The 20,705-nt window shown below is 55.8% G+C and overlaps 1 protein-coding gene across 8 annotated transcripts; it reads left to right on the forward strand.

Moving 5' to 3' along the window:
* Positions 1–924: 924 nt before the first annotated feature.
* On the forward strand, positions 925–20,355 carry MAN2A2 (mannosidase alpha class 2A member 2). 8 transcript variants are annotated; one of them, XM_043434563.1, is made up of 25 exons: positions 1,161–1,528; positions 1,814–2,018; positions 3,221–3,374; positions 3,914–4,171; positions 4,246–4,390; positions 6,390–6,561; positions 6,999–7,126; positions 7,341–7,514; positions 7,859–8,045; positions 10,259–10,436; positions 10,737–10,939; positions 11,130–11,312; positions 11,485–11,599; positions 11,829–11,896; positions 12,047–12,212; positions 12,705–12,941; positions 13,169–13,291; positions 13,585–13,699; positions 13,942–14,075; positions 14,247–14,388; positions 15,900–16,033; positions 16,335–16,409; positions 17,860–18,054; positions 18,284–18,394; positions 19,124–20,355. In XM_043434563.1, exons 3-25 carry the CDS (start codon positions 3,243–3,245, stop codon positions 19,274–19,276), a joined length of 3,528 nt encoding a protein of 1,175 aa, XP_043290498.1. In that variant the 5' UTR covers positions 1,161–1,528; positions 1,814–2,018; positions 3,221–3,242; the 3' UTR covers positions 19,277–20,355. The 8 variants fall into 8 exon arrangements, with proteins under 8 accessions (XP_043290492.1, XP_043290497.1, XP_043290498.1 ...); XM_043434557.1 differs by lacking the exons at positions 1,161–1,528; positions 16,335–16,409 and adding an exon at positions 925–1,035; XM_043434559.1 differs by lacking the exon at positions 16,335–16,409 and having other exon boundaries at positions 1,162–1,528; positions 19,219–20,355.
* Positions 20,356–20,705: the final 350 nt, after the last annotated feature.

A 20,705-nucleotide genomic window follows, 5' to 3' on the forward strand; every position in this document is an offset into this window, starting at 1 on the left:
ATGATTAAACCTGTATATTCATTTATACCTGAGTTTTAAACTCATCAAACAGTATACTTAAGACTTGTGCCACATACTTAGTTGTGTCTCAGTTAAAAGAAAAAAAAAAAGACTTACCAGAGAACCAGAAAGAGCTCTTGAAACTAAGCTTATGATTGCCAAAATGAAAAATTCAGTAGACAGGTTGGAAGATAAATTTCCCAGACCACAAGGACAAAGCACAGAAACACAGGATAAACACAGATTAGAAGTCTGGATGATGAACCCAGACTACCTCTAACACTTTAGTAACAGGCATGTTAGTTAGCAAATAAACCTAGAGAAATGTTTCTGATGGTAATAAATGAAATGGGAGTTAAAACAATGAAGTGGGTTTGAAAATCTGGCTAATCAACAAAAAAGTTGCTTAAGCAATTTTCAAGTTTGTAATTGATGGTGGAAGCTGGCACAACTCTTTTGGGGAGCAATAAAATGCCAAGTATCATCAGTCTTATCAGTCCTAATCTTTTGAGCAGGTAACCTCACAGCTGCAAATTTGTCCTAAGGTAATAATTCTAATTTTTAAAAATATTTATTTAGTTTTGGCTGCACTAGGTCTTAGTTGTGGTTCGTGGGCTCAGTAGTTGCCCTGTGGCATGTGGAATCTTATTTTCCCAACGAGGGATAGAACCTGAGTCCTCTGCACTGCAGGGAAGATTTTTAACCCCTGGACCACCAGGCACGTCCCAAGGTAATAATTTTAAAAGAAGACAAGTAGAGATGTTCACTGGTGTGGTTTAGTATGCTGCAAAATTATAAACCCTGATGTCCAGTAAAAGGGCAAGTGAGAAATGCATGTGTCTTATTCCTTAATTGCAAACTCAGGGAATTGTGATTAACGCACGGTACCACCAGGAGGCAGCACTCCTTTGTCCGAGGAGCGTAATTGCATCAAGGGAAGGATACCTACACCAGAGCTGAGAGGGGGCCGGAAAACGCACTCCACCCTTCGATTGGTGAAATGGAGGAGGACTGTTTCTGCTACTGGTAGTTCAGGTGCTGACATTTAGGAAGAGTCAGAGAACATCAAGTCACGCGCCCGTCCTCGCGGCTCCGCGGCGCGCCGAGGCCGGGGTCCGGGCTGCGGCTGCGCACTGCGGACCCTCTGCCGGCGCCGGGGGTCACGGCGTAGACCGCACCGGAAGCGTCCGGGCCGGCCGGCGGGAGCCGAGCGAGGACCGCGCGTGGCCCGACTGGCCCGGCTCGGCGGGGCGCACCACAGGCGGCGGCGGGGCTGGGGCGCGCAGGCGGGGCCGGGGCGGCGCGGGGGCGCGGCAAGGCTGTCCCCGCCCCGCACGCCGCTCGGCCCGGCGGCCGTGAGAGGGGAAGCCCGGGGCCCGGGCAGTCGGGCCCCTCTGGGAACGACCGGAGGGCAGACGCCCGCCTTCGCCTGCGTCGCTTCTTCCGCGCGGGCCGCTGGCCCCGGGGGTGTGAGGGCGCGCAGCGCGGCCGGCGGGGCCCAGGGCGGCGCGGAGGCCCACCGCGGACGGTAACGCGCTGGGCGGGCGCGGACGGGGCTCCGGCGGCGGCCCCGGCCGAGGTCGGCCGTGGGCGTCAGGAGTGCATACGGTGATGGTGCTTCGGTGTCGGAGGTGGCTCCGGCCTCCTCACCGGACAGTGGCCCTTGCGGTCCTGCGCCCGGCCGAGCCTCGGAGCGCCGTGGGCTGGGAGCGCCGGGAGGGGGCTGCGGGCGGCAGGCGGGCGGGCCGGCCAGTGGCCGAAGACCCGGCGGCAGGTGCCGGTCCCCCTCGGTGATCCCACTTTCTCTCCCCAGCTCTCCACCTCCTGTGGCCTGGACCCAGCCTACCAGGGCTAAAAATATTGCCCGGAGGCTCCTGAGCGGAATCAGATCGTGCTAAGTAGGGCACAACGCTGCCGAGGCGACAGAGCGTCTCAGCCCCAGGGTTGGAGGAAGGCTCTGGAGCGGCCGCTCCCGCCCCCGCTCGCCTGGCGGCTAGAGGTCTCTCTCAGCCCCGCAGGCAAGTGCGGGCCGCGGGCGGTGGTGGAGGGCGCTGATGCTCTCAAGTTGCCCCACAGCCCCGCAGCTGTGCCTAGCTTCTCCCCACCCAGGGGATCTTCGACATCCATCACCCCGGGCTTCCGAGGGGGTCCCCTCAATGCTCTGTAAGCAGAGGCTGAAAGTTGCCCACTGTCGCAATTAGAACAGGGAGAGGACTTTCTGTTAGAAACATAAGCCGTGGCTGCTGCTGCTTCTTTGTTTGGCTTTTTTTTTTTTTTTTTAATTCATTCTGTATTCCTGAATAAGAGAGGAGCTGTGCCAGGCAGTGTTTTTGGTGAGTACCAGTCTGATCCAAGCAGGCAGGGAGAAAGGCTTTCTTGTTAGTCTCTTGGAGCTTTGACTGTATCCTTTAAATCAAAATAGATACCAGTTTATTCCTCTGAAATTAGAGACTCATGGCCAGGGCGCCTGGACACCCGCCTCCTTTCACTGGCTGTGTCTTTCTTGTAGGAAAGCTCTGTGGGCGGCTGGTTATAACAAGAAGTTGTATGGCTAGCTCAGGAGTCACAGCTGGAAAGTTTTGTGATCCGGTTGCTTTTTAATGGCATCCACGTGGGAGAGAGTGTCACATCCACCCTGGGGACAGAGCTGCTACCATGACCAGGCAGGACTGGCCTCAAATGTGCTTAGTCTTACTAGTGCTTTCTGTGTCAGCCCGGAGAATACAATCCAGGTTGGGTCCATAGCCAGTGTTAGGAGTCTGTGCTTAGAAGCTTTCTTTTCTCTTTTTAATGTATATCTCCCATATTTTAAAAAATTTTTAATTGAAGGATAATTGCTTTACAGTCTTGTTGATTTCTGCCATCACAGGAATTGTTCAGTCTCTAAGTTGTGTCCGACTCTTTGTGACCCTGTGGACTGCAGGATGGCAGGCTTCCCTGTCCTTCACTATTTCCAGGAGTTTGCTCAAACTCATGTCCATTGAGTCAGTGAGTCAACAGGAGTTAGCCATAAGTATACACATGTCACCTCCCTCTTGAACCTCCCTTCCAGCTACCTCCCCCTCCCGCCCTGCCAGGTTATCACAGAGCTCTAGAAGCTTTTGTGTCTTTGGAGTCAGGCAGATTGGTATTCCTCAGGAGCAGGAACTCATTGGGACATTTGGTGGAAAGACCACCAAGGGATTTTTGCTTGCCAGAGCTACATCTGATGTCCCTCCAGCCAGGTGTGTGTGGAAGCCAGTATGAAGCTGAAAAAGCAGGTGACTGTGTGTGGGGCTGCTATCTTCTGCGTGGCTGTCTTCTCGCTCTACCTCATGTTGGACCGAGTACAACATGATCCTGCTCGACACCAGAACGGTGGGAACTTCCCCCGGGTGAGTCAGTCCTGGCTGCTAATCTCTGCATGCGTAAATTATCCAGGATCAGGTTATTGCCCCAGCTGGAGAGTCATGGCAGCCCAGGTCAACAGGCAGATTTTTCTAGAAAGCTGTAGGCAATGATGGCAAAAAAGAAAGGAGAGAGGAAAAATGGCACTGGGTACTGCTGCTCTGTCCGCCTGAATTCTTGGCAGACATTGCTCGTGGATTGCAGCTTTCCCTCCCACTAAGCCCCGGTGCAGTCCTTGTCAGCACGGTGCTCCAGGTAGGCAACACGATTGTCGAGAATAGGCATGGGAGGTGAAATCCTTGCCATCCATGAGCTAGAGTGAGGATACTCCCAGCCCAAGTGGGCTGCAGTCCTCAGTAGTGATTCGAACCACACCCATCACCTTCTGGCCCTTTAGGCTCCTGGTCCTGCCTTTGATTAGGGAAGGAAGGATCATAGTTAGGCCTCAGGCGGTGAGCCGCATGCAGTGATCTTCCTTGTAACATAGGGAGCCGGGGGTGACTGCTTTCTGCTTTTTTGGGGGCAGAGTCAGATATCTGTGCTGCAGAACCGCATTGAACAGCTGGAGCAGCTGTTGGAGGAGAACCATGAGATCATCAGCCACATCAAGGACTCTGTGCTAGAGCTGACAGCCAACGTGGAGGGCCCACCCGCCCTGGTGCCCTACTATGTGGCCAACGGCTCCTGGGTGGTGCCGCCAGAGCCCCGGCCCAGCTTCTTCTCCATCTCCCCTCAAGACTGCCAGTTTGCCTTGGGGGGCCGCGGCCAGAAGCCAGAGCTGCAGGTAAGAGTCAGAGCCGGCAGGGACCCCCAGTGGCTGTGGCCGGGGCCCTGAGCTGCTGTCCTCCTGCCTGGCAGATGCTGACTGTGTCAGAGGAGTTACCGTTTGACAACGTGGATGGCGGCGTGTGGAAGCAAGGCTTCGACATCTCTTACAGCCCCCGCGACTGGGACACCGAAAGCCTGCAGGTGTTCGTGGTCCCCCACTCTCACAATGACCCGGGTACGTGAGTGCCCGGCAGACCCCGGGACCAAGCAGAGAGCTTTTTCTTTTTTGTTAAATTTGTTTGTGTGGCTGCGCTGGGTCTTTGTTGCCAGGTGAGCTTTTCTCTAGGTGTGGCAAGCGTGGGCTACTGTCTAGTTGTGATGTGAGGGCTTCTCATTGTGGTGACTTCTCTTGTTGCAAAGCACAGGAGGCTCTAGAGCATCCGGGCTCAGTAGTTGCTGCTCCCACGCTCTAGGGCACAGGCTCAGGAGCTGTGGTACGTGGGCTTAGTTGTCCCGAGGCATGTGGGATCATCCTGGACCAGAGATTGAACCCATCTCTCCTGCATTGGCAGGCAGATTCTTTACCGCTGAGACACCAGAGAAGCCCTGTTTATTTTATTTTTTTAATTGGAATATAGTTGATTTACAATGTTCTGTTAGTTTCAGGTGTACCGCAAAGTGAACCATTTATACATATGTATACTCTTTCATAGATTCTTTTCTTTTATAGGTCATTTCAGAGTATTGAGTTCCCTATGCTATACAGTAGGTCCTTATTAGCTATCTATTTTATATATATAGTAGTGTGTTTATGTCAATTTATTCCTCTCCCCTCTTTCTCCTGGTAACCATAAGTTTGTTTTATATGCGTGTGGGTCTGTTTTCTGTTTTCTAAATAAATTCATTTGTACCATTTTTTTAGATTCCATATGTAAGCAGTATCATATGATATTTGTTTTTCTCAGTCTGACTTAACTTCACTCAGTATGACAGTCTTTAGGTCCATCCAAGTTGCTGCAAATGGTATTTCTTTCATTCTTTTTTATGACTAATATTCCACTGTATGTATACACCACATCCTCTTTATGCACTCCTCTGTCGACGGACATTTAGGTTGCTTCCATGTCTTGGTTAATGTAAATCGTGCTGCAGTGAACATTGGGGTGTGTGTGTCTTTTTGAATTCTGGTTTTCTCCAAGCATATGCCCAGGAGTGGGATTGCTGAATCACACAATAGTTCTATATTTAGTTTTTTTTAAGGAACTTCCGTGCTGCTCTCCATAATGGTTGTATGAGTTTATATTCCCACCAACAGTGTAGAAGGGCTCCCTTTCTCCACACCCTATCTAGCATTTGTAGACTTTTTGTTGATGGGAATTCTGACTGGTGTGAAGTGATAACTTCATTGTAGTTTTTATTTGCATTTCTTTACTAGTTAACAGTGTTGAGTACTTTTTCACATGCTTTTTGGCTGCTGTCTGTATATCTTTGGAGAAATGTCTATTGAGGTTTTCTGCCCCTTTTTTTTAATCAGGTTGTTTATTTTTTTGACATTGAGCTGCATGAGTTGTTTATTTTGGAGATTAATCCCTTGTTGGTTGATTCATTTGCAAATATTTTCTTCTGTTGGTTGTCTTTTTGTTTTGTGTATAGTTTCCTTTACTGTGCAAAAGCCTTTAAGTTTAATTAGGCCCCATTTGCTTATTTTTGTTTTTAGTTTCATTACTCTAAGAGGTGGATCAAAAAAGATGTGATTTATGTCAGAGAGTTCTGCCTACATTTTCCTCTAAGAGCTGTATATAGTATCTGGTCTTAGGTTTAGGTCTTTAATCCATTTTGAGTTTATTTTGTGTATGGTGTTAGCTAATGTTCTGATTTCATTCTTTTACATGTAGCTGTCCACTTTTCCCAGCACCACTTACTGAAGAGACTGTCTAGTCTCCATTGTATATTCTTACCCCGTTTGTCATAGGTTAGGTGACCATAGGTGTGTGGGTTTATCTGTGGGCTTTCTATCCTACTCTATTGATTTCTGGTTTTGTGCTCATACCATACTGTTTTGATTACTGTAGCTTTGTAGTGTAGTCTGACGTCAGGGAACCTGATTGCTCCAGTCCCATTTTTCTTTCTCAAGATTGCTTTGGCTTGGGTGGACTTTCTGGTGGCAAAGGTAAGGGAGGGACAGTTGGAGAAGATGGTGGCATCCTCAGGGGACCCTTTGTTGGCTCCCCCAGGCTGGCTCAAGACCTTTGACAAGTACTACACAGAACAGACCCAACACATCCTCAACAACATGGTGTCCAAGCTGCAGGAGGACCCCCGGCGGCGCTTCATCTGGGCAGAAGTCTCCTTCTTCGCCAAGTGGTGGGACAACATCAGTGCCCAAAAGAGAGCAGCAGTCCGAAGGCCAGTGCCCACTGGGGAGGCGGGAAGGCCCTCTGGGTCCTCAGATGGGTGTGAAGTCCTTTCCTGGAGCTGTGGGTGCCAGGGAGAGGCAGGAGGAGACAGAGCAGAGATGAGGTGTGATGGTAGCGGGACCAGGGACGAGGAGGCAGGAACGGATTCGAGGGTCACTAGTATTAGGAAAAATCGCAGTAGTGTGAGCCCAGGGAAGAGAAACTGTAGGGCCTGGCCCTGGAAGTGCAGACCGAGTCCAGGCAGGAACAGAGCCAGTGCAGCTGGAGGTTGGCTGGGGGGAGGAGGGCGCGTGTCTATTCCCGTGGTTGGTCCTGGGTTCAGGTCAACTGGCTCAGTGAGGCCAGTGCATACAGGTCCCCTCCTCTGGTTGGCAGGACTGGGCAGAGGGTCTCTACCCCATGCTGAGTGTGCGCCCTTAACTGCAGGCTGGTGGGAAACGGGCAGCTGGAGATTGCAACAGGAGGCTGGGTGATGCCGGACGAGGCCAACTCCCACTATTTTGCATTGATTGACCAGCTCATCGAGGGCCACCAGTGGCTGGAGAAGAACCTGGGTGAGTCCGGGCTCAGGAGCCGGAGTCTGCCCCTGTCACTGGGCCAGAGGACAGCAGTGGGGCTATAAGGCCCGGGGTGGGCAGGGGATGCTTCCTTTCAAGGCTGATTGCACCAGCATGGTTGCAGGGTGATGGCAGGAGGGGCTGTGGGGCCAAGGACCCGGTGGCCAGGCCCTGGGGCATTCAGGCCTCTGACTTCTGTGCCCCTGCCCAGGTGCAACCCCGCGCTCAGGCTGGGCGGTGGACCCCTTTGGGTACAGCCCCACCATGCCTTACCTGCTGCGCCGTGCCAACCTGACCAGCATGCTGATTCAGAGGGTGCACTATGCCATCAAGAAGCACTTCGCCGCCAGCCACAGCCTGGAGTTCATGTGGAGGCAGACCTGGGGTAAGGCCAGGTAGGGTGGAGGGGGTCGCAGTGGTAGTTCTCCCGGGGGAAGGGCAGGGGTTTCAGAAATAAGATCCACCAGTCCTTCAGAGCATTGGGGTAGACCATCAGAAGTGCTAGCCTTTAGGTTAGGTGGGGGATCGCATTGATATCCCTGGCCGCTGCGGAGCCTGTCTGTCCCCTAGAGGAGCCATGGGCTCCCCTGCCCTCCCTGATCCTGACCCTGGCCAGCATGTTCTCGTAGCCTTGAGTGTAGTTCCCGCCTTTAGCTGGAGTAGTTACCTCCCCCGCCGGCTTCCCTGAGCCCAGCTCCAGGACCTGACTCTTTGGCGTGTCTTCTGTAGACTCGGACGCCAGCACAGACATCTTCTGCCACATGATGCCTTTCTACAGCTACGATGTCCCGCATACGTGTGGCCCGGATCCCAAAATCTGCTGCCAGTTTGATTTCAAGCGCTTGCCTGGTGGGCGTATCAGCTGCCCTTGGAAGGTGCCACCCCGGGCTATCACGGAGGCCAATGTGGCCGAGAGGTACTTGCTGCCAGCCCTGGACTGGGTGTGGTGGTGCCGTTCCCCCTCTGCAGACACGTCTGGGCTGTGCTGCAAGGCGGGGCTTCAGGTTCCACGTTCATCAAATGGGGGCAGGGTTGGCTGGTGAGTTCAGGCCCACAGCCCTTTCAGTGACAAATCTTTTAGTGCATTTTCCTGAAAAACCAGAGTGGCTGTAAGGAACCACCTTCTCCAGAAGGGCTTTATTTTCCCAAATGAGTGTGTTTTCCAGTGTCCTTATAAACTAATGTTGGAGCCAGTGGACTGCCTCAGAGGCAAATGATTCTCAAGTTAGTGCAGCGCCTTCCAGCCTTCAGCCTGCTGTGCCTTCATTAATCTCAGGCCTCCTGCCTTGGCTTGAAGTCCGCCAGGATCCTCAGGCTCCGTGCACCTGTAATCTCATTCAGATGCACATTCTGTCCTGCCCCACAGAAAACAAACCCATTCCCTTTGAGAAAATCCTTGGGGACCCCTAAAGGTATTGCTGAAATGGCTCCCCCAGGAAAAGGTGGGTTAAGAGAGACCTAAACAATGATTCAGCCAGAACTGGACTGGCCTTAAGAATGTAACAAGTTGAACTGGTTTTTGTGTTGCAATACTCCAGTTTCCTTGACGTCCAAGAGGTGAAACATGTGACCAAAAGCAAAAGAAAGTAGTCTTTTGTTTCTAGAATCCAAAAATCTAAATGCTGCTTTCAAGTAAAAACCTTGGGCTTTTAAGGCACACTTTTTCTTGGAGCCGCAGCTGTGATTTAAGGCCAGGCAAGGTTTACAGAGCAAGTCATGGGAGATAGTCTCATTTTCTCCTTTAAAAGCCTTACAGGGCTGATAAATTAGGGGAAGGTAGCATTTGAGGAGTCCTTAGATGGTAAAGCATCTGCCTGCAGTGTGGGAGACCCGGGTTTGATCCCTGGGTTAGGAAGATCCCCTGAAGAAGGAAATGGCAACCCACTCCAGTACTCTTGCCTGGAAAATTCCATGGATAGAGGAGCCTGGGCTACAGTCCATGGGGTCGCAAAGAGTCGGACATGACTGAGCAACTTCACTTCACTTCCTTGAGAACAAGATGGCAAAGAACAAACTGGACCAAGCACATTAGTGGCTGGTTGAACTGTGACACACACAACATGCCACTTACCAGACTTGTCTAAGAAGAGAGGCTTTAATGCGACAGGGCTCTGTTTTTCAATTGATTATATTAGTGATTGGGATGAAAAAGAAAATAACATGTTTGTATATAGTTACTACTATGTGCCAGGCACTATTTTAAGTGTTTAACAAATCTCACAATACTGTGATAGTGGGTACTGATGTCATCCTCATTTGATAGAAACTGAGGCCCAGAGAGGTTCAGTAAGTTGCCCAAGCTAGTGCATGCACAGCCGGCGTTGGTGTCACCCAGCCCGAGCCGGGGCTCTTCACTCCAGGGCCGTGCCGCATCACTGGCTGGTGCCAGAGTAAAGCTGGAGTGTCAGAGTCAGGATCCCAGAAGATCTCAAGAGGTTGAAATGTGGGCTGAATCCAACCAGATAAGATTTTTATTCGTATTAGATATAACTGTAAGGTTCAACCCTTAGCGTCCGTAAACAGGATAGGAAAGTTCAGGATGAGAAAAGGTCTGCTGGGCCGCATGCACAGAAAACATGATCCCTAACCTCAGCACCGTGGGGTGAGAGTAGGGGCTGCCCAACAGGCCTTTGTGAACACACGGCCACTCTGGCCATGCCGGGAGTGTGGCCTGCCTTCCCCTGGGCTTGCATGGTCAGTGCTGGGCCCTGCACTCTGGGATGTGGCTGATGGGCTCGTCAGAGATCTGCCGGTGAGTGGGTTCCCAGCTGCTCTGTAGGAACCAGAGAGACGGAAGAGTGGGGATGGAAGAGCGGGGATTGCAGAGCCTGATGAGGAAGCCCAGGGGCACACTTGCACATCTTGATTGTCTGAGGGACCGACATGGGCATGGAGGACTTACTTGTTCTGTGCGGCGTGCAGGGTAGAACTGGGGCCAGGGAACTGAAGCCGTGCCTCGGGGAGAACTCACTAGTTGCCCAGAGAGCCCCAGGCTCCCTGGAGCTGGGTTTCCTACCCACCAGCCGAGTGAGTCCGTGACGGGTGTATGAGGGGGCGCCTCTCAGGCTGGCCCCCCTCAGGATCCGGTGATAAGGCTCCGTGTGATCCGGTTCCCCTGCCCACCCGCAGGGCAGGCCTGCTCCTGGACCAGTACAGAAAGAAGTCCCGGCTCTTCCGGAGCAACGTGCTCCTGGTGCCGCTGGGCGATGATTTCCGCTATGACAAGCCCCAGGAGTGGGACGCCCAGTTCTTCAACTACCAGCGGCTCTTCGACTTCCTCAACAGCAAGCCTGACCTCCACGTGCAGGTGTGAGGGGACACTGAGCTGGGAGGGGGCCTCGGCGGGGCTGCAGCCCAGCCGCTCCTGTGAGGTCTGCTGCTCCCCCATACCACTCCAGAGCAGGGGTGCATTCACAGTTCTTGGGTGTGTTTTTCCTTCTTTGTCACAATTCTTTCCCAGGCTCCCCAGCTTCTGTGAGGTCCAGGCTACACAGGGACTACCCTCTGCATAGACCAGATTGCTCCCCCTCACCCCCAGCTGTGGCGGGGAGCCAGAATTCCCAGAAGACTCTGGAGCTGATGGAAGGGGGTTTTGGGGTCCCCACAGGCCCAGTTTGGCACCCTCTCCGACTATTTTGACGCTCTCTACAAGAGGACAGGGGTGGAGCCGGGGGCTCGGCCTCCAGGTTTCCCCGTGCTGAGCGGGGATTTCTTCTCCTACGCTGACCGGGAGGACCACTACTGGACAGGCTATTACACCTCACGGCCTTTCTACAAGAACCTGGACCGCGTCCTGGAAGCGCATCTGCGGTGAGATGGCCCTGCTGCCAGGCTGGAGGGAGACGGGTTCAAGGAGGGGCTGGACTGGCTGAGCGGGGACACGAAGGGCATGGTGACCACGACACAGAGAAGGGGAGGAAGGGAGAGGCGTGGGGCTTGCAGAGCGAGGGTGGGCCCAGCGGAGCTGTGTGGCAGGAGGCCGACTTGTCTATCTGGGCAGGGGCGCAGAGATTCTGTACAGCCTGGCTGTGGCTCACGCCCGCCGCGCTGGACTGGCCAGCCAGTTCCCGCTCTCGAACTTCGCCCTTCTGACGGATGCACGGCGCACGCTGGGGCTCTTCCAGCACCACGACGCCATCACGGGCACCGCCAAGGAGGCCGTTGTGGTGGACTATGGGGTCAGGTGGGAGCCCTCTCCTCTTCCCCATCTGCTCTATGCTGCTGCCCACCGTCCCCAATATGAGGATGCACCGAGTGGTCGGTGGGCTGGCCGGCTGGGGGCTCGCCCTGCAGGTGGGTGGACAGTCTCTCGGTGGTCACCTCTCCCCTGTTCACTCTCCTGCCTGCCCTCCCAGGCTTCTGCGCTCCCTTGTCAGCCTGAAGCAGGTCATCATTAACGCAGCTCACTACCTGGTGCTAGGGGACAAGAAGACCTACCACTTTGACCCAGAGGTGCCCTTCCTGCAGATGGTGAGCCCCGCTCCTGTGTCTGCCCGAGGGGACCTCTGGTGTGCGGGCCTGGGCCGAGAGCTGTGGTGCAAGGGCCTTGCTCTTCTTTTCCCTCCCTGTCCTGGGGTGAAAGATCCCTGCCCAGCACAGCTGCTGGTCCCCATCAGGACAGGTTAGGGTCTGGGGAGGCAAGTCTCTGAGTCAGGCTGAGCCATACAATGGTTCTTCCCTCCCCCTGACTTAATTCCAGGATGACACCCGCTTAAATCACGATGCCCTTCCAGAGCGCACAGTGATCCAGCTGGAATCCTCACCCAGGTGAGCCGGGCACAGAGGCAAAGCCCCTCCCTGGCTCTCCACCCCTCCCAGCTGCCGCCACACCTCTGAGAGACTGCTGGCCTGGCCATGTTCCTGCTCCCGTTCCCCCAGAGCAGGGGCCTCCTGGGTGAGCCTGCCTTCCGCTCACAGGTACGTGGTGCTGTTCAACCCGCTGGAACAGGAGCGGCTCAGCATGGTGTCCCTGCTGGTGAGCTCACCCCGGGTGCGCGTGCTTTCAGAGGAGGGTCAGCCCCTGGCCGTGCAGGTCAGCGCGCACTGGAGCTCTGCCACCGACATGGTCCCTGACGTCTATCAGGTGAGGGGGGCTCGGCAAGTGTGGCCCCGCCACAGTCCTCTGTGCTGATCCTTGGCCTCTCCCTGGGGCCTCAGGCTGTCTCTCGACACTGGCTTCCCAACCTCCTGCTTGTAGCCTTCTTACTTCCCGTGTTGGGAACTGGCGTCTTGAGGAGAGGGGTTGCCCGGAGTTTGGTCACTCCTGGGGTTTGAGTATGTCCTTGAAAGGAAGGTGAAGTTTGCTGTAGTGTGACAGTAGGAAGGATGGCAGCTACATCGTTCCATTATTCATTAATTCAGCAGATTTTTCTTGAAATCTTATGTGTGGTTACCTTTTCATGGTTTTTCGAGTATCATTGGAGACTCATGAAAGTCTTGATGAGGGGCAAGTTGCCTCACCTGCCCTTTCAGAGGTGACAGGCGCCCCCCCGCCAGTGGGTGCAGGCTTTGCTCGGGCTCTTGGGCCAGAACCCCGGGCCCGTGTCCAAGGCCCGCACCCCTCCCGTGCCTGCAGGTGTCTCTGCCTGTCCGCCTGCCAGCACTGGGTCTTGGCGTCCTGCAGCTGCAGCAGGGCCTGGATGGGCCCCGCACGCTGCCCTCCTCCGTGCGCGTCTACCTACACGGGCGGCCACTGTCCGTCAGCAGGAATGAGGCATTCCCTCTCCGGGTCATTGACTCGGGCACCAGTGACTTCGCCCTCAGCAACCGCTACATGCAGGTCTGGTTCTCAGGCCTTACCGGGCTCCTCAAGGTAAAGGGCCAGGGGCTGGGAGCCGGAGCGGGTCACGCGAGCTGCCTCCGGCCCGTGAGCGCTGCCAGCTGACTGGCAGTGGACCTGGGAGTGGGCCGTGTCGGCCCCGAGCCGACAGCACAGGGAAGCAGGGCTGGGCTCCTTGGGGAAGTTCGTCCATGCCCTCCCAGGGGGCAGGCCTGATGTGCTGGTGTGGGGCCAGGGGTCAGGGCTGTGTTTCTTGGCAGAGTGTCCGAAGGGTGGATGAGGAGCAGGAACAGCGGGTGGACATGGAGTTCCTCGTCTATGGCACCCGCTCATCCAAAGACAAGAGCGGCGCCTACCTCTTCCTGCCCGACGGCGAGGCCAAGGTACCCTGAGGACACCCCACAAACCCCAGGGGGCCCTGGGAGGGTTCACGAGCGGCGGGCAGGAGGAGGGGCGCAGGCCTTTCTCCAGGGCATCCCCTGCCTGCCAGGGCGCCTCACCCACTGCCCCCGTCGGGGGTGGGGGTTCAAGGAGCGCCACCTGGGGCCTGGGCCCGGCTTGGCCGGGGTCTCAGCCCAGAGCCTGCTGGCAGCAAGTCCTGCTGCTTGACGGCGGCTGGCTCCTCCCTGTTTTGCTCACCTGCCGTGGATTCAGCTGCCCCCTGCTCTTTCCCCAGCCCTATGTTCCCAGGGACCCACCTGTGCTGCGTGTCACTGAAGGCCCTTTCTTCTCAGAGGTGGTTGCCTGCTACGAGCACGTTCACCAGGTGGTCCGGCTGTATAACCTGCCAGGTGAGCGCTGCAGATGGGGAGCACGGGGAGGAGGGTGTGGGCTCCGTGGGCTGTGGCGCTCTCTTGCTCCTGCCTGCTGTCTGTGTCTGTTCACACATCTGTCCCCAGAAAGCATGTTGTTTGAGCAGGCATGTTGGTTAGCCTTTGTGGAGTTGAGCTTGGCCGGAAGTGCTGGGACTCACCTGGGGCACCCTCTCTGGCTGTGGCTCCCTCCACTCAGCCTCTCTCTGTCCTGCACCCAGGGGTGGAGGGGCTGTCCCTGGATGTGTCGTCCTTGGTGGACATCCGGGACTACGTCAATAAGGAGCTGGCCCTGCGCATTCGCACGGACATCGACAGCCAGGGCGCCTTCTTCACAGACCTCAATGGCTTTCAGGTGACGCCTCAGGCCCGGGGCCCAGAGACCCCGTGGAGCACAGGGCTTGACAGTTTACTGCCTGCATCACAGGCCTGGCGGTGATCTGCTCTGATAGAGGAGGAGGAATCGGAGACTGATGGGGGCCCAGAGGGGGCCGGGACGCCCCTGATCGGCCAGCCTTGCCCACAGGTGCAGCCCCGACGGTATCTGAAGAAGCTGCCCCTGCAGGCCAACTTCTACCCCATGCCCGTCATGGCCTACCTCCAGGACGCTCAGAACCGCCTCACGCTGCACACGGCCCAGGCCCTGGGCGTCTCCAGCCTGCACGATGGTGAGTGGGGAGCAGGCGCTGTGTGTGTGTGGTGGGGGAGGTGTAGAGGGCAAGCTTGAGAAGCCCATCCCTGCCCCCGAGGCCTGTCCCCTCGTGGGCCTCTCCCTCTCTGTCGGCCCCAGGCCCAGTGGGAGATGACAGGAAGGCTGCCGCCCGCTGTCGCCCCCTCTCCTTGGTGCCGGCAGCTGTGGGGGTGCCGGCAGCTGTGGGGGTGATGGGAGGGGGCGGCTTGTTGGATCCCCTCCAGAAACAGCGGGCATTGAGGGGGATTGGCAGCTGAGGTGGGTGTGCGCCTTCTCCTGGGAGGGACAGGGTAGGGACAGGCGGAACAGTGTCTTCAGGGTTAGGATGAATTATCCAGCAAAAGAGAAAAATACGTCCTGCCTTCCGTCATTAAAAGACAATGACCAAAAGAACAGAGAAGGACGGTCTTGAGAATCAAAAGGAGGGCCTGAGAGGACTGACCTGGAGCCACCACACGGGGCCAGCCCACGTGGCTCCTATGTCCTCGGGGTGCAGTGAACAGTTGGCACTTGCTGCCTTCTGAGGCCGTCAGGCTGTCCGTCTTTGGGCAGGAACGCTTGTGCAGGGGCTGAGCCAAGGGTGCCCGATCCAGGCTCCGTGGGGCCAGCAGCGAGCACAGTGGGGACCTGACCACCCTGCTGGAAGGCCTGTGCCTCTGCTGCCTCTTTGCCCACGGTCACCCCGGCTGTAAGGCTCCTCACTCACCCGACTGTCCCACCTCGGTCCCCCTGCCCTTTCGGAAAACAGTGCGTTCATGGTGGCAGTTTACATGCAAGGGATCCGTTTTAGGATTGGGGGTGTCTTTCTGTGGTTGCTCAGGGTAAAAACCAAGGAGGTACAGAAATCAGGGTCTGGGCAGGGGATACGGGAGGGTGGGTAGAGCTCTCTGTATGGGCTCCCTTCGAGAGAGTCTTGAAAAAAAAGGTGCTGGAAAAAAATCCTCGTTCCAACATATGTACGCTTTGAGCCCCTCCCCCAGGCATATTTTTAAAGGAAAGGAGAGGTGATCACCTGCTGTTTGACTGTCCTCTCGCTCCCTCCTTTTGACGGATGTGGTGGGCAGAGTTGGCGTCTGTCCTGCATAGAACCACGGCAGGAGGCATGTGTTCTACTCACAGCAAAGTCTGCCCAATCTGACAAAGCCTGGCCTGGGTCAGGGCCTCTGCAGCAGCTTCCCATGGCGGTTGACAGGGTTTTGTGGTTGCTGCTTACTTTGTTGCATGTAGGCAGCCCAGAGACGGGTCCCTGCCTGGGCACCCAGACTTGCCCTGCTCCTGAGCCTTGGAACACACATGGGCAGTGAGCCTCCAGGTCACAGCCCTTCCCTCGGCCCCTTCCAGCGCCCAGTTTCTTGGCTGCTTTGTTCCCTGAGTGACTCGCCTTCCAGCTGGGCTTTCCCCTCGGGCCTTGGGTGGGCTGCTTCCAGAGGCTAGCATCTGTTTGGGGCCGAGGGAGGCAGGCTGGGGGCTCATAGTGAACTCCCCCAGGCCAGCTAGAGGTGATCTTGGACCGGAGACTGATGCAGGACGACAACCGGGGCCTCGGCCAGGGGCTCAAGGACAACAAGAGAACCTGCAACCACTTCCGCCTCCTGTTGGAACGGCGAACCCTGGGCAGGGAGGTGAGTTCTGGGCCTCCCCCCCGGGAGCCAGGTCAGGCTAGGCCCGCGGGTGGCCCCGGGTCCCAGCCCCAGCCTGGGAGCCTCCTCGCGGCGGGCAGGTGTAGCCAGAGTAGGGCCTGATCCCGGGGTGGTGGGAAGTGAGTCTGACGCTCTGCTGCTCCATCTCACGCAGCCCGGTGCCTCCCTCTCCACAGCTCGCTCCCTCTTCTCATGCTCATCCCTTACTCCCCACCCGCCCTGTGTCCTCTTCCCCTCTCTGCTGCTGCCCCAGTCATCTCACGGCTTTCTTTGCCCCCACCAGCCTGGCTTTTTCTCCAAACTGGCAGCCATGTTTAGGGGCTTGATCTTTCACAGCAGCAGGAACAGGAACCGAGAGGTAAGGGCCAGTGACGGGTGTCAAACTAGCTTTAGTGATGTGTAGCTGGAGTTGGAGTCCCTGGTGGCAGAGCCTGCTGCCCGATCCCCCGTCTGGGGCTTGGTCACTCACTCGTCAAATAGCTGCTGGGTTCTCACTGTGCTGTGAGGGCTGAGAGGGCGGCAGATGCATACGATGCTGACTCTGTGCTCTAGGAATTGACTCGTGAGTAGGGGTGGGGGATGAGCTGTGTGTGCAAATTAAAAGTAGAAAATGGGTATGTCCACGGGTCCTGAGGAATGAGAGAACATAGTGGAATCTAGGACAGCTTTCTGGAGGAGGTGTCATCCATGAGCGTCTTTGATGAGCAGGGGTCTGCCCTACACATTTGAACCAAGGCACAGGGTGGGAGGCAAGAAAGGATGTGAAGGGTAAGAGCCGTGAATTCACTCAGTTGGACCAGAGCCACCTTTCCGGTGTGACAGCCACTAGCCATGTGTGACCATTTAGATGTATTTAAAACTAAATATAATAACAGGTTCAGTTCTTCTTTCAAACTAGTCATATTCCAAGTGGCTCAGTGGCCACAGATAGTTGGTAGCTGCTGTCCTAGTGCAGATGTAGTGTATTTCCACAATTGCAGAAAGTTCTAGTGGCCAGTGTGGGCTGCCAGGGAGGGTGGTTGGGGGCAGACAAAATGGGCCTGGAGTGCCTGGCGAAGACTTTGGACTTCCTCCTGGAGGCCAGTGAGGCACCTGAGCTGAAGGAATGCTGTTAGGACTCTGCTGTAGGCATATCACTCCCACAGAGGGGACCCGGTGGGTCTTCAGGGGTGACTGCTTCAAGGATGTTCAAGCAGGAAGCAGTGTTGGTGGCTTGAACTGAGCCCTGGGAGGGAGAAACTGGAGGTGGACATGGGGACCCTGCCAAGGGGAATGGAGATTGTCTCTGAGGGAAGGATGAGATTTGGACAACAGGGAGAAGATGCTAAGAACGTAAATCTAGAACGTGGAGGAGTAGCTGCCACGGAGGAAAGCTGAGCTCAGGCCTGTGAGTGTGACATCCCTGTCAGCTGACCAAGGGGTGCAGACTGCTGGGCTCAAGCATCAGGGCACGTCGAGCTTGAAACAGGTTGCCCCAGAGGCTTTCTCTGTCAGAGGCCCGTGGTGAAGCGTCCATCTGTCTGTCTTCCCTTCTCCCTACTCTGAGAGTCTACATGGTAGGAGACATTGCTGACAGAAGCACGAGGAAGCAAAAAGCCCCCAGAGTTAGAGGTGCGGTGGCCTAGTGAGGTCACCTGTCCTAAGCTGTGTGAGGCAGGAAGTGACTGCACTTGAAGGGTTCTGGAGTCAGGCACCCCGTGTACCCGGACACGTCAGGGATGCTCTCTGCACAGGAGCCGACAGGCTGAGCTTCATCCTCCCGCTCCCCCGGTGCCACATCCTCAGCCAGACCTCGGCCCGTCTTGCAGGTCCGCGAAGGCCCCTCCACAAGCTACCCGTCCCTCCTCAGCCACCTGACGTCCATGTACCTGAACACCCCTGTGCTCGCCCTGCCCATGGCCAGGAGGCAGGCCCCTGGCCCCGCTTTGCGCTCTTTTCACCCTCTGGCCTCCTCACTGCCCTGTGACTTCCACCTGCTCAACCTGCGGACGCTCCAGGCCGAGGTGAGTGTCCGGTTCAGCACTGGATCTCCTGAGCGGACCTTGCCTCTCCTCACCCAGACTCCTCTCCATCCAACCCTGCCTTCCTGGCAGCGGTGCTGCCACACCTGTGAGCCCCGCAGAGCCCCATCCCCGCCCCCACACCCACACGTGCACACCCACACACACGCACACACACACACACACGCGCGCACACACACACACATGCGCTGCCCTGTGTGTTTGTCTCCAGGAGGATGGCTTGCCCTCGGCAGAAACCGCGCTCCTCTTACACCGCAAGGGTTTTGACTGTGGCCTTGAGGCCAAGAACTTGGGTTTCAACTGCACCACAAGCCAAGGCAAGGTGAGTAGGGCCAGTGTGGGAGGGGAGCAGAGGGCAGGGAAACAGAGCACCAGGAACAGCGGGCAGAGAGCTTGGTGAGGCGGGCAGCCAGTGGGGAGGTGGGCAGGGTTACTCTAGGACTTCATGGAGAGAAGGGGAAGAAGCTGGTGATGTGTTTTCAAAGCCTCTGAGGCCTGGCAGGGGCCGGTTCCAGACGAGGTGTCCAGGTAGAGAACTTTGGTTCCACGTGTATGAGCCTGCGTTAAGCAAACAGAAACACCAGGAGTTAAAAACCAAAAGCCATCATACTCTAGTCATTGTTTAAGCCAGCAAAGACTAGCACTGATCAATGTGTCTGTGTGCTGGTGCCAGTGACTCAGACGTAAATCAAGACATGGTCCCTGCTGGCAGTCCCCTGGCAGTCCAGTGGTTAGGTCTCAGCATTTTCCCTCTTGTGGGCCAGGTTCAACCCCTGGTTGGGAAACTAAGATCCTGCAAAGCCTCGCACGGTGTGGAAAGAAAAAGAAAAGATGGTCCCCGTTGTCAGAAACCTCCCGGCTCAGTGCAGCGGTTCCCGCCCTGAGTCCATAGAGGGGTTCCAGCGCTCCGCAGACGGACTGGGCGTGTAGGCGCTTGCTGTGTGTGGGGGCCTGTGCTGACGTGAGGTTCACCCAGGTCACGTAGAGGAGGAGCAGCAGCACGTGGCGGGTCAGCATCCCGCACTGCCCTGTGCCTTCTCCCTCCGCACAGGTGGCCCTGGGGAGCCTCTTCCATGGCCTGGACGTGGTTTTCCTGCAGCCAACCTCCTTGACCCTGCTGTACCCTCTGGCCTCGCCCTCCAATAGCACTGACGTCTACGTGGAGCCCATGGAGATCGCCACCTTCCGCCTCCGCTTGGGCTAGATCTCCTTGTGGCCTGAAAGGAAGATTCATCCACGGAGACTGGCCTCTTCACACGAGATCGGGTTGGACAAGCCACACCCGGTATCCTGTCCCGATCTACCTCTCAGAACCATGACAGACTGGGCTCTGCCCTCATTTTCCCTTTATCGTTGCGTCTGTGCAGGGGGGCAGCCCACAGGCCCAGTGTTGGGTGGATAGGTAGGGCAGTGCCGTTGAGATGCAGCAGCGAAGGCCCTTGCTAAGAGGGGGCAGTGCTAGCCTCTGCTTTGGGGTGTGCGTGTCCACTTCATGGGGCACCGGCTCAGGCATCCACCCTGTTCCGCGAATGGGATGGAGGAGAAGCAGGGGAGGCTGAGTGGGCCACAGCCCGGCGTAGGGCTCACAGTGGGCGACAGCTGACTCTAGGGGAGTCCCGTAGTTGTGTAAGGACACATGTCCTGATGTGACAAGCAGGAGCAGAGCAACACCAGGAGGAGGGGGCTGGGTACCGAGGGTTAGCCGTGGGGTGGAGGAGTAGAAGGAATGGCTGTTCGTGTGACAGCTCCTTTCGGAAGTGCTCCCTGACCCGCACGCCCTGGCCAGGGGCTGCCGTGTGGCAGGAAGGACTCATGACTGCCGTGGCCGCAGGGCATAGGACACTTCAGGTACCAAAACCCCCGTCTCAGACTGGGCACTGGGTCTGCGTGTTGATTTGTGGGGTGAGGGAGGGCACTCTGCTTGACTCCTCTGGTTCCTGCACGCTGTCCACCACTCTCCCCAGGAGCCGCTTCCTATCACAGGGGCGTTTGATCCGGCACATTTCCTTTCCCTGGAAAGAAAGTGAAGCTTCCAACTTGAGAAGGCTTCCAACATCATCCTTGCAGGCCTGAAGCTTCTCCTTGCACATCCTTCTACAGAAGTCTTTGTGGGGAACTAGGGAGACATAGACTAAATTAGGAGGCACTGTGGCTGCTCGTCAGCCTTCATTGCAGCTTCAATTATTAGAGAAAAATTTATCATAGTCTCTATAGACGCTGAAACAACATTTGGTAAAATTTAAAATCTATTCCTTATTAAACAATATTTGGTAAAATTTAAAATCCATCCCTTGTTAAACTCTTAGTGAGTTAAAGATTAGGAAGAAACATCCTAACCTAGATAAAGGTGTCTCCATCTGAAACCCGTAGTCAGTGGCATTCTAAAGAGCCAACCACGACAGACATTCCCAGTAAAGTCAGAGATTCACCAAGGCCATACAGTTATTTAGCTGTGTTCTGGCACTACTAACCCCTGCAGTGTGGCAGATGAGACGGGTGAGCAAAAGTTTCAAAACATCCATCCAATACAATCCAAGAGGATCAACTCAAGATCTATTAAGAGCATTCTGTATGTCGACTCAAACGATGCATGTTACAGTTCTGTAAAGATTCTCGTTCTCTGCAAATCATCC

Source organism: Cervus canadensis, chromosome 17, assembly GCF_019320065.1.
Source record: "Cervus canadensis isolate Bull #8, Minnesota chromosome 17, ASM1932006v1, whole genome shotgun sequence".
Taxonomy (NCBI): Eukaryota; Metazoa; Chordata; class Mammalia; order Artiodactyla; family Cervidae; genus Cervus; species Cervus canadensis.